This window comes from Macaca thibetana, chromosome 8 (genome assembly GCF_024542745.1).
Source record: "Macaca thibetana thibetana isolate TM-01 chromosome 8, ASM2454274v1, whole genome shotgun sequence".
Lineage (NCBI taxonomy): Eukaryota > Metazoa > Chordata > Mammalia > Primates > Cercopithecidae > Macaca > Macaca thibetana.
Genome location: NC_065585.1, coordinates 76,443,150 through 76,456,451, shown reverse-complemented (window position 1 = coordinate 76,456,451; position 13,302 = coordinate 76,443,150). Strand labels below are relative to the sequence as shown.

Below are 13,302 nucleotides of genomic sequence, written 5' to 3'. Positions count from 1 at the left end.
CTACACATAGATGTTAATGGTGTGTTAAATGATTACTAACACATTGTAGGGATAAAAATGATTTTCCTGACTTTCAGGGAGCAAGAGTTCAGAACACAGCGAAGAATTTGGGAGTCAGAGACCGGACCCCACAGTCTGCACCAAGGTAAGTGCCTCCCCTGCTGTGCCCTTGCCCAAAAGATTTGCCAGCATTTTCCTGGCAGCGTCCCTCTGCTAATGCAACTGATCTAGGATCTGCCCCGTGTCGTACTGATTGTAATTACGGAGATTGCCCTTGAAACACCCAATGGCTAAGTGTGATTACACATAAATGCTCTCAGAAATAAATGGATATTATTCTATTTTGCAAGTACTATCATGAATTCAAAAATAAAAGCTCACACAGGCACTGCTAAAATTTGAAATCCAGCCGTGCCAAACAACCGAGATGACATTTTCGTTTATACTTCTGTGACTGTACATACTGTTCCTTCTAGCATGATTGCCTTTCCTATATGTGTTTGTATGGAAAACTCCTATTTCACTGCAAAACCTAGCTTAGATGTCATTTCCCCTTGGAGTCTTGCTTGAGTTTCCTTCCTCTCTGTACTCCCTTAGCATCTTTCATATTGACCTATGATAAAATTTATCATATTTTGTTGCAATATATTGTCACATGTTCCTTTGCCCAACCTGAATATGAGTTTTCTGGAGGTAGAGAATTTTTTTTTTTTGGATTTTATTTCTTACTTATCATAGTAAACATCAAATATCTGAACAGATTTCAAGAATGTCCGAATGAAGAAATGAATAAATGAGATTTTTGTTTGTTATCTCAAATATTTACAGTTCACACAGCATCATAAGAGAGGACTCCTATTGACTTTAAAATAAATGAACATAAATAATAGTCATCAGGGAAATGCTCTGGTTTTGATTTCCCTGGTGATGAGAGTAGGCAACCATCCGTCTTGAAGTGGGGAAAAGCTAAATAATTTCTTTTACATTTGATTGCTTTTATACATTTATATTTTAACAAAAAATAGGCTCTTCCAAACGCTGCCACAGACAAAACACTATTTCTCTTTACAGAGCAGTTACCAGAGTGGGAATGATGGCTGCAGCATTTATGAAGTAATATTTCATTCTGAAAAACCATGTGGGTAGTGAAAGTGCTTTCAAAGGGAAAACATATTTTCCCCCTGAAAATGGATGGAGCACTCATGTTCTAATTGCATTTATTTTTAGTGCTGACTCCTAACTCTATTTCATCCTCAAGTTTTGTTAATGTTGTCTTTCACAGTTGATTAGGTTAGAATCTAAGGCTTTCTATTGCTAAAGGATTATTTTTACATACCCATTCTCCATCTAGCACCTTGGGAGGCATGGTACGTTTGGATAATAGACCTAGTGAAGTGTTAAAATTCCAATAAGAAGACAAGATCATGGCTCAGCAAGGTGTTCTTAGCTAGACCTATAAACACTAATAAACCGTGAGGTGAGGATCAGACTTCAGCACCCTGATCAATAAACCAATATGCAAGCTGAACGCAAGAAAAGAAACCATATTGGGTTATGTTGGAAACACTTGAAACGAAACTCATTAAAATGAGCCAGCCATATAAAGTTGACATTGTCTACAAGGGAGTAATAGGCCTGAGAGAGAAAGCAAGAGTAATTTTTAAAATTTATTTTATTTATTCTTTCATTCATTCTGCAAATATTTATTGAGGACCTCAGAAATGCAAAGCACTCTGCTATGCCCCAGGGAGAGTATAAACCTGAATCAGAAGTAGCCCTGGCCCTCACAGAGTTTTCAGTTAAAAAGATGAAGCGAAGAAGGCATGATTACAAGGAAAGGTAGAAAACAGGAATCACCCTGTGGAGGGTGCAGAGAGAATGCCAAGGAGCACGGAGGGGCTGGGATCGCTCCCAACTGAGAACCTGGACTCCAGCCCCAAAGACAGTGAGTTGAAGAACACATTTGGCAATCACAGTGAGGCCATCCATGGGCAAAGCTGGGATAATGTTTCTGGAAACATCTTAATGGAGCTGAAGTTTGCTATCTCTGTCTGAGATACTATTTGATTCAAATCCTCAACCCATCCCTATCAGGGTTTTACTCTCACCAACCACTTGACTTTTAAAAACATTTACTCAGAGCACATATATTGAATTTCTGCTATGTGTCTTTAGGTGCCAGGCCCCTTGCTAAGAGCTAGAGGACAAAAGACATAGTGTCCTCCACCAGTTGTTGAAGTGCAGTAGAGCAACAATGGAATAGAATGAAAATAGTACACAGTGTGTGATGGAAATAGGCACAGATTGTCGTGAGAACACAGAGAAGGGACATAATGCAGCCTAACGACAGAGAGAAGAGGTCACAGAATACTCCTGGGCCTGTCAGCATTGTAATGCATGTCCCATACTGGGGATGCAATAGTACCAAGGACCACAGAAGACATGATGTTCTGAGAACTACGCCTAGACCTCAATGACTGGTGGTTGAATGTGATTCAAGTATAATGTGAAGTGAGGCTGGAGATGTAGGCCAGGGCCAGATCAGAAGAGACTTTTAGGAGTTCAGAAGAGTTTTGATTTTTACCTTGAAGACAATAGGAAGGCAAGCATAAGCAATCTTCCTATCTGGAAGATTTGAATTTTAGAATTTATCTCTGGCAACATCAGGAGGGCCCATTTGAGGACAGCTAAGACTGAAACAGGAGCTTAAAAAAAGATTATGGTGTATTGAAGCCAAGATGAGAGGATGGATTAGAGAGATATTTAGAAGACAGAATCAATAGTCTTTGGACACTAATTGGATAAAGGAGTTTAGGGAAAAGGAAGATTCTAGGATGACCACCAAATCTTTGGCTTATATAATGAGGTGCTCGTGGTTCTTTCCCCTGAGACAGTGGGCACAGAGGGGAAGCACACGCACAAGGAGGAGATGGGGAGCTCAGCTTGGTAGTACTGAGATTGGGCATCAATCGTCATCCCTGGAGAGGACATTGTGGACAGTGGAATATACTGGTCGAAAGCCAAGGAGAAAAGAATAGGTGGCGCTATAGTCCTATGAATCTTCGATATTTAGGAGGTAGGTGAAGACACAGAAATCAATTTCATTACGACGATGAATGGGTAAGAGAGATGAGAGAAGGTCAGGACACCCTCAGGGGATGTCAGCACTGAAGAGAAAGCAGAGGAAGCGGGGCTACAGAATCCAAAGTGAGCCATGGACTGGAGATGGTTGTTCTGGCATTCAAAAAGGAGCAATCAGCCATAGTCACACTGCTGAGAGAGTGAATATAATAGTTTAGGAAATCAGAAAGCTAGAAAGCAGAGTATCAGAGTTTAATAATTCTGAGGTAGGTAAAGCCTGCTCTGGGGAGGGATATTTCTTGGACACCCTTGGCTCCAATGCATTTTGTATTCTCCCCTTTAGCAACCTGTGTCTAAAAGATGTGTCCAGAACTGCTTTTGGCATTGGAGTATTAAGATGGATGAGAAACACTTCATGCACTCAAAGAGCATGCAGCCTAGTAGAATACAAAGACAAAATAAATTTAGAGAATCAAGTGAATGGGTATTGTGATAGGATAGAATGGGTATGTGAGGAGGGAGTACAAAGGACCTCTCCCCTCCCAGCTTCATACATTGACTCTTCAGGGCAATAAGCTTCTATTCCTCAAGAACCAAATATTACATTCCAGATGTCGGACTGCACATCCAGCACACTGGCTTTATTCTCTGCTATGTCACAAAATCTGGAACTCTTGTGCTATGAAAACCTGATTTTCTTTACTTGTTTAATCAGGAGGGGGCATTCTATAGTGGTTAAAAGTGAAAAAAAAATGGGCCGAGCATGGTGGTTCATATGTGTAGTCCCTGCACTTTGGGAGGCGGAGGTGAGAGAATTGCTTGAGACTGGGAGTTCAAGACCAGCCTGGACAACAAAGCAAGACCTGTCTTTACATAAAATAAAAAATAAAAAATAGCAGGGTACGGTGGCTCATGCTTGCAATCCCAGCACTTTGGGAGGCTGAGGCAGGCGGATCAAGAAGTCAGGAGATCAAGACCATCCTGGCTAACATGCTGAAACCCCATCTCTACTAAAAATATAAAAAAAATTAGCCAGGCATGGTGGCAGGTGCCTGTAGTCCCAGCTACTTGGGAGGCTAAGAGAGGAGAATCTCCTGAACCCAGAAGGCAGAACACAGAGGTTGCAGTGAGCTAAGATCGCGCCACTGCACTCCAGCCTGGGCAACAGAGTGAGACTCCGTCTCAAAATAAATAAATAAATAGACGGGCATGGTGCTGTCTGCCTGTGGTCCAACCTACTCAGGAGACTGAGATGGAAAGATAGCTTGAGCCTTGGAGGTTGAGGCTGCAGTGAGCTATGGTCGCACCACTGCACTCCAGCCTGGGAGACAGATTGAGACCTTGTCTCTTAAAAAAAAAAAAAAAAAAAAGAAAGAAAAAGAAAGAAAAAATAAAAAATAAATGACTATGTGACCTTATTTAGTTGGGATTTTTTTTTCCTCTCTGAGACTCACTTTTCTCATTTGTGAGATGGGGAGAATTGCCTTGGGACAGAGTATGATTGATGCTTTAACCTTGAAAGAGGCGTTTACTTTGTGGTCTCCTTTCACGTAGCTTTTATTTTTGCTATGTAGAAACGTGAAAGGCACCATCTATAGCATGAAGTTGGAAAGTTCTGCTCTTGGCAGATTTGCATTTGGGCAGGAAATTTGGGCTACCTGAGCTCAAACAAGAATAGGAGAAAGAAGGCCAAAAACAAACCGTTTTCATGCAGGGCCGCTGATGTGCATAGGTGGAATGAGAGTACAAAAGGGCCCCAAATGATGGGCAGACCAAGGCCTCACACTACCCAACAATTTATCTGCCAAAAAATAAATGTTTCAGTGCAGGATGAAAGTCCAACTCTTACCTATTACATTTCACTTAGAAACTTCATCTGCCTGTTCTAAATTCCCAGAGCTCTGCAATTTCCATTACAAATGTGTCTGAACTCAAATAACCCTGAGTCACTTCCAAGAAGCCTCACAGAAGCTGAATCTGCCCAGTTCCACAATACCCAGAGCTATTATTTCATTAGGTGATCACAGGGAGTAGCCTTTTCTTCAATTTGCAAGGCAGACATTTCAAAGACTCGTCTACCCAGTGCTATTAGTTACATTACGTGGAAACGTGCTGAGCAAGGTAATGGAATGTGATGGCTCAGCCCAGATCTCATGGGGCAGGACTTTCGCCACCCATCTTCCCATTCCTGTCCTACGTGACTAAGCCCACTGTGCCTTTTCAATCATTAGGTAGCACTGTTAGGGAAATAAGAGGAAGGAAATTAAGAAGAAAAAGAACCTTCTTATTTCATTATCCCAGCCCTAGAAATGCAATTTGAAGTAACACCATATTCTTCAGCTGCAAAAGAACCTTTGAAGTACATCGGGTCAATTTAATGTATTCTTTTCTCTGGGAAGGATGAAATAAGCTTTTTCTGATATGAGATGTCTTTATTTCAGTATTTGCCTCTTGCATGGAGATAACATATAGAGCATAAACCACCTTCCAGACTTGAAATACATTTTGCAAACCTCCAAAGTCAATAGCTTCTTCTACATGTTCTCATACTAGGAAAGCTCATTTTGTTAACCAGGAGTTATAACTCAGTATTAAATCTTGCTGATTCTTCTCCTTTGATCTATAATTAGCATGGGATTAAATGTCAAAGGGAGAGGAAATTTATAATTTGCTAAATTGGTCAACAATTCATTGAAGCTGTTTTCAATTTAGTCAGTAAAAGGGATTGAATCACCACAGGTAGTCCTGGGTTTGGAGTGCTGTTATGAAAAGATGCCAAGTGGAAATCTGCACCTTATATTTTGACATCATTAGTCCAAGCTCTGCAGTGGGACCAGTGTGACCATGGATGCTGTTTAGAGAACAGGCCTAGTCCAATCCAGCATTTTAGTTCAGCCAATCAATCTCTCAGGATATGCTGTAAGTAATGTGCATGGCCTTGAGATCACTAGGGCTATCAGGCAGCTATTATGTTCCCTTTTACTTTGGTTCTGCTGTTATCATTTAAACACTCAGGAGAACGCGGAGCACCAGAACTTGTGTGACCCTAGTTAAATCCCCTGAGTTTTCCTTGCATGCTGCGTAGTCTTGAACAACTAGACCCGGGCTGCAATGGGAAGCATTTCCAGGCATCTCCATGGTTTACGTGGATTCCTTGACCCACTTGGAGAGCCCATAGTCGGGTGAGTGGGCCCTGGGCAGAGCTGGGCAATTTGTCCTTAGGAAACTCTAGCCAATTGTGCCTTTGAGATTTAGGTCTCAGGAATCTTGCCATGTCAGCCTATCCACAGCCAACTGCCTGCACTCTGGGGATACTACAAAATGAAGCACATTTCTAAAACAAGTCAGAAAATCAGTAGACCCCTATGAGATAGGTGCTATCTTGCTACAAGAAAATCATGATAGACATGATGGTAATTTTCATAATAATATCATTTCCTGGAATCCAGAGAGCAGGTTTTACCACGAGTGTGGTGAACAGCCTGGGTGGTTGGCATTGGAGAAAAAGGAGCAGGTTTAAAACCTTCAGCATTGCTTCATCCACAGCCATGAAGATGTGCAAAGGGGCAATGGTGTTTTCTAAACCATAGAATCTAATTTTTGGAGTTTGCTAATTCATATGTTATTTTTAGTGAAATAGACAATCTGATCATGACTCATGAAACAAGAAATTATCATCAACATGTTTGTTCTACCAATAAAGACACCTCAGGCAATGGTAATACACTAAGTCACTGTCAAACTTTTCCATGCCTTTTCTAGGCTGTACAAGCTGTGCGAGCCGCCTCCCCCAGCTGGAGAAGAATGAAAAGAATTCCCAAGAAACCAGGCAGGCAGAAGCTCTTGAATGCTGGACTAGAGAAACTACATGCTGGCTAAACATTCTCCACTGAAGACAAATCAATGCTCTTTTTTTTTTTTTTTTTTTTTTTTCCTGTAAATCTTTCTCCCCATTGCAAACAAGTAGTGTTCAGTTTATACTTGGATATTTATGCTGGAAATGGAAAGAAGTTCAGTCAGACAGTTCAGCATCACAAACTGATGTCTCTCTATATTGACATTAAGTATTCACTTTTAGAGTAAAATCCATCCCTGGAACATAAAGAAAAAAATATTAGAGATTTAAAAAATTAACCACCATGCCTCCTCTCCCATTCATTAAAATTGTGTTATTATGTTTGTTTTCATCTTTTCCAAGTGGACACACGTAATAATGGAGAGTTCCTCTTGAAGAAGGCTATTATTGAAGAAACCTGGTGACATTTTGCAAATCATGAAAAATGTTAAGGACAATATGGACTGTGTGGTATAGATTTTCAGTCCCCCATTTGCAAGAGAGAAAGTCATTAATGTGTAAAAGGTGGAAAAGCATGCTTTACTCTTTCTCCTCAGGGCTTATTTCTTATTAGAGGAGAAGAGAGCTGACTAAGGCCTCCAGCAAGATTCACTTTCTTCTAGCTGCCTTTGGGCATCCTTTTTTCTTGTGGACAGCTCTAGCAAATCAGTGCTATTTTTGGTGTCTGCAATGGGCATGGCTTCCTTGGGCCACGAATACTGGGTGCTGTGCCATAATGGCCCTGGGGATCAGAGAAGTGCAGGGAGGGAAACCAGGATGAAGAAGGGGACAATAAGCCTATTTTAAAACTAAACCTTTAACTTAGATACCTAAAACTCTTAATTTTATGAAGACTCTCATATGAGAGGTCAGACTCTTCAAAGAATACAAAATCATGAGACTTTTTCTGTCAAGATATATGTATAAGATATGAAAATAAGGCTTTATTTGTACTTGTAAAGGACCGTTAGGGAGCTTGATAATTTGTGGACGCACAAGGTGTATTCTATCCTCATTCTAAAGTATATGTAATGTTTATCATTTCCACATTGATGCAACAACATTGTTTTTAGCATAGTAAATACAGTAATATTTATTTTAAATCCATAATTTTCAAACAAAACACTCATGATTGTGGTAATTATATGGGCTTATGCTAATTTAGTATGTGAAATGCTTTTCACATCTAAAGTATGTGCAAACCATTATTAATTTTTTTTTTTTATTTTTTGAAGCTGAGTCTCACTCTGTTACCCAGACTGGAGTGCAGTGGTGTGATCTTGGCTCACTGCAACCTCCACCTCCCAGGTTCAAGCCATTCTCCTGCCTCAGCCTCCCAAGAGCTGGGACTACAGGCATGCACCACCATGCTTGGCTAATTTTTGTATTTTTAGTAGAGACGGGTTTTCACTGTGTTGGCCAGGCTGGTCTTGAACTCCTGACGTCAAGTGATCCGCCTGCCTCAGCCTCCCAAAGTGCTAGAATTACAGACATGAGCCACTGCTTCCGGCCCGTTATTAAATTTTAATTTATGAAATTTGATCATGGTTTTCAAACTATTATTAAAAACCTTTATCATTAGCCGTTATGTATTGAATAACAAAAATACCATGTTACATGTGTAGGCAATATGTGTATACTACTAGGTGAGGTAATAATAATTGTTATTTGGCACAGAAGCTCTTGAGACTTTTGTGAGAAGTCCAGATATAATGAAAAACAAGGAACCTAGCATCAGAGTTTTCAAGAAAAAGTTGAACATTTTGAATTTAATAAAGATATATTTACATAAATGACTTTTAAGGATTTAACATTCGTAGGGCTAATGAGTGAACACAGCTGATTAGCTAGCAAGTCCTTTCATATTGTCATGACTGTTTTCTCATCACTGTCCTGGAAGCAGTAATCCTCATTAGAGGCATGAAAGGGTCATTAAAATGATTTCAGTTGTACTTTGCCGTATTTCATGGGGCAAATTATCAGCTATTATGGTATTTATAAGCTAACATATTTTAAATTTTTAAGGATCTACTTTCTTCATAATAGAATGTGCTTCATATTATTTTTAGGGTTAAACATAAGCGTATCGTCTATCATGCTCGGTACTTACTAAATGCTCAAAAATTAGTAATGATTTATGTTAACATCAGTCACTATAACTTCTGCTCATAATAAAAATTGTAGCTAACACTTATTAAGGGATTACTACATACCCAGTAATAGCTCCAATTGCTTTGCCTGTATTCTGTTGTTATTGCTTCACTTAATCCTCATAATGATGTGACATGGTACTCTTTTGATCACACCTATTTTTAGAGTTGACGAACCAAAGCAAAGAATAGCCCAATGACTTGCACAAAGTCACATGATTGACAAGGGGTAGAACCAAAATTTGAACCCAGGAAGTCTGCCTTCTTAATGCATTATGCTGCTTTTCCTTATCAATATAAGAACTATTGTAATATTACAATGATTTGTAAGTAAATTTGGAGTTATGTGGCATGTGTTGTCATTAAATTATACATCTTGTATTAAAAAACAGTGAATGGAAACATGTAAAATCCTTTAATTATATGAAAATTGTAGGATTTCCTGGACATTTTACAACTCTGGATGGACATTTTACAACTCTGGATGCACAATTTGAGGTAACTCAACACTGTTGCAATCTGAAAAACTATTTTGTATCATATTCCTCCTCATCAAAAATAACAGTTTTAGATAGCATATTGCATAATACTTTATTATAATTCCAACACAGTGGTAACAGTAAAAAAAATACCTAATGGATGAAGGAAGAATGACAATTTTTTCAATGCCATATGTACCTCCATGTGACATTGGATATGAAGAGGCCTTGAGGTTTTAGGATGTGTTTACCTTAATGCTACATGCTCCTCTGTAACCAGCGCACCTTGAAATACTGCTAAAACCTGCTAACTTCTTCCAAGTTCTGAGCATGGACAACCCCCATCTCCCCAACCTAAAAGGGAAGGTCATGCATAGAAATTTTGGATCTTAACGTAGAGCCCGACTCAAAAATAATTGTGAACTAAAAATTCTTAGTCAATACATCTTAAGCATTCTGTTATCTCCTACAATTTTTTCTAATATTAATTCCAAATATTACAAAAGTTAATGTGATATTAAAGTATGAAAAATTTGAGAAGATTAGAATTTTACATGTATTTCCATTCCTATTTAAAGAGAGAAAAGGGGCAGAGAATTTCTGTGCTAATTTTACTTATATTGATATATAATATTGAATTTATAGTATAAGCTTTATTTTATCAGTTCACAAATCTGAAGTCTCATACTGTTTTCTATCTCTTTAAAACATGTTCTTCTGGTGGCTTGGATTCACTGTGCATTCATCGGCCACCCTTTTTGCAGCAAATTTTAAATCAATTTAAAATTAGGTAAACCTTTTATGATACTATAACATATATGACATTGAAATGACATTGGTTCTGAATCTATTAATTTAAATTTTGGGATCATTACATTCAGAAAGAAATGAAATTGACCTTGACACTAACTTTGATAGCCAAGAAAATGAATGGGTAAACAAAGCCTAAGGGTCATGTTAATTAATTTAACAAAACAAACGATCTTCAGTCCTTTGGGCTTGTACATTTTATAGATAAAATTAGTATTTATTGATTTGGAAGCGTTCAATTGAGAGTAAATGACTCTGTGTTTTGAAACTAATACCTTTGCATTTAAAATACTAAAGTATTATTATGTTAGTTCAAGTAGATCTTTTCCTGTGTAGCATGATTTAATGCAGAGCAGTGGGTATATTTTTATTCATTTATACTTTTGAAAAGCCATAATATTGAAATTTAAAATGAATAGTCTCACTGTAAGGTCATTTTTAATTTACATTTTACTTTAAAGGTCATTTTTAGACTTTATGTGCTAGTGGTATTGAAACTAACATTTAATATTTGACTAAATTGCTTGTGAATTTTTGGAAACTATGTTTAATTTTTAAAGACATTGTTATGTGAATTATCTTACTAAATTATCGCTTAAGAACTCTCTCATAGCAGTAATTTCATTAACACATATACATACTAACCAATTTGCTAAATGAATTGTCGGTTGTCTTGCTTAAGTACTAGAGCCAAGCTTTGAAATGACTTAAAGTGATCTGAATTTTGATTGAGAAAAATAATCTGTCTTCTGTCGAATGTTTGAACTTTTAGTGATGAGCCTCAGCAAAGTTTCACCCTGCATGAAGCAGAACAGGTGGGGGAAAATTGCAAGAAGGGTCTGTACCAAAAATGGCCCCAGGATATTCCATTGAACAAATATTGACTATTATCTTGCTAGGTGCTACAACTAGTCTTTGGTTTCACAAAAATGTTACTGCTTCAAAGGCTTGGCATTAACAGTGTTGCCAGCATTCATATTGCCAACCATCTGCTGGTCATACATGGAAGACTGTTAAAGTGTGGTCTGTGCATCACTGAGCAATTGTTATATAGACACAAGGCCTGCTTCACTCAGGATAGCTTGCTCCTCTCACTGAGAAGAGATATCTGAAGTCTACTAAGTCTACTAAATGAGATATATATGTGTATGTTTATGCCTATATATATTGTTATACTTACTAGTTTTGTGATAATGTTATAAAAATTATTAAGATTGTTTTGTATGAATGTATGACAAATCGAGTTGTTCAATGTATTGAATGAATGTCTTACTGTAGGCATCAGAGCTGTCCAACCATGCGTAAATATTCCTGGTCTTTTGATCACTGACACTACTTTGCTCTTCAATCTGGAATCAACTGGCCTGGCTCTGCCATTGAGAAATAGCTAATTAAGAACAAAATTGTTAAATTTCAAAATTATATTTCTACTAGAAATAGCTTTGGAGAGTTAATTTTAGGTGCAAATAACAGGATAAATGCTATCTGATCAAGCATTCATTCGACAAATGTTTTTGAGGATTCACTAAGTGCAAGGCACAATCGTTGGGGCTGGTATATGTGTGGATATGTTTGATTTGAAAACCTTCATGGTGTCTCTGTGTGTTATTGATTATCTGTGTCTTTTGCTTAAAATGGCATTATTTGTAACACAAACCTAATATCATGTGTACAAATATACTGTGTGTAGCCAAGAACACTAAATTGGTAAAATGCTTTAGAAAATATACATCTGAATTTGAATATCTAATGCTTCAAGTAAATATATTAGAGTTTCAGATGAATATATATTTTTGTAACTGCCAAGTAAATGAGTAGAACAGAGCTTTTTGCCTAAAAATATTTTTATAAGTACTCATTTACATAGTATTCATTATTTTAAATGACAAAATATCAAATTGGTTCTATAAATAATAATTGTTTTGAATATATCCATATTTAACATCATATGAAATCCAAAATTTAATGATAAATTTCATCTGGATGTGTTATTATAAAAGTCATCGTTTTTCCTTTGTAAAATATCCATGTAACATAGCTTCCATTACTCCATATTTTATGTATGGTTAAAATTATCAAAGTGCATTATGTATTTTATATCATTTATTTTTGTCTGCATAAAAGATTGGAATAGTAACCATGTATGATAAATGTTAATAATAAAGTGAAATGTAGTATGACCAGCTCAACTTCTTTCCATTTAAACTTAATTTCTATTATGTCCTTACCTATTTGGACAACAAAAAACATTAAACACAGATTTTCACCCTTCAAGAGTTCACAAGCTCAATAGAAGAAACTTGACACACGTATGAAACAACTTCAAATATGAGCTGGAGGGACAGTAACTGCTAGGAAGGAATGAGAGAGAAGCTTAATATGGGCCATGGCAAAGGAAAACTTGACGAGGGACAAGAGACTTACACTGTCCCCTGAATTAACTAGTCAACCTATCAAGGTTTATTTAGTACTTATTACATACCCGTCACTCTCCTAGTTGCTAAAGGTCTGCAAATGCACGTAATTCCCAAACTCTAGGGTTATAGAGTGTGGTATATTTAAGATGATTAATGCAGTACGCAATCCAAAATGGCAACTACCAAGACAAAGCAGTGGACACTAATGCGAAGTCAGAGAGAAGGCAATGAGAAACACGGACTGTAGAATTCAAAGAATTTAGATTCAATCCAACATCTCTTTATGGAACGTCTACAGATTACTTGTCATGCGCTGAACTAAGATGGATATTTAGTATTTAGGAATACATGTGCCATTACCCTTATGAAATTTACAGTCTAAAAGAGAAAAACATTGATTTAAAAAAACTACAAAAATGATGAGAGAAGCCTGGGTCAGGAAAGATCGTCAGCATTCCAGATGAGTAAGATTAAGCAACAGAGGAAGGGAACAGCAACCTTGTTAACAAAAACAGGATGAATACATGCAC

General features: G+C 37.5%; 1 protein-coding gene across 1 annotated transcript in view; it reads left to right on the top strand.

Annotated features, from left to right (window-relative positions):
* PREX2 (phosphatidylinositol-3,4,5-trisphosphate dependent Rac exchange factor 2) overlaps positions 1-12,538 on the top strand; it is a 283,120-nt gene extending 270,582 nt beyond the window's left edge. Inside the window, exons 39-40 of the mRNA XM_050802148.1 lie at positions 78-145; positions 6,844-12,538. Of these exons, the coding sequence (XP_050658105.1) occupies positions 78-145; positions 6,844-6,889 (114 nt within the window). The 3' untranslated portion in view covers positions 6,890-12,538. The remainder of the gene's footprint in view (positions 1-77; positions 146-6,843) is intronic.
* Positions 12,539-13,302: the final 764 nt, after the last annotated feature.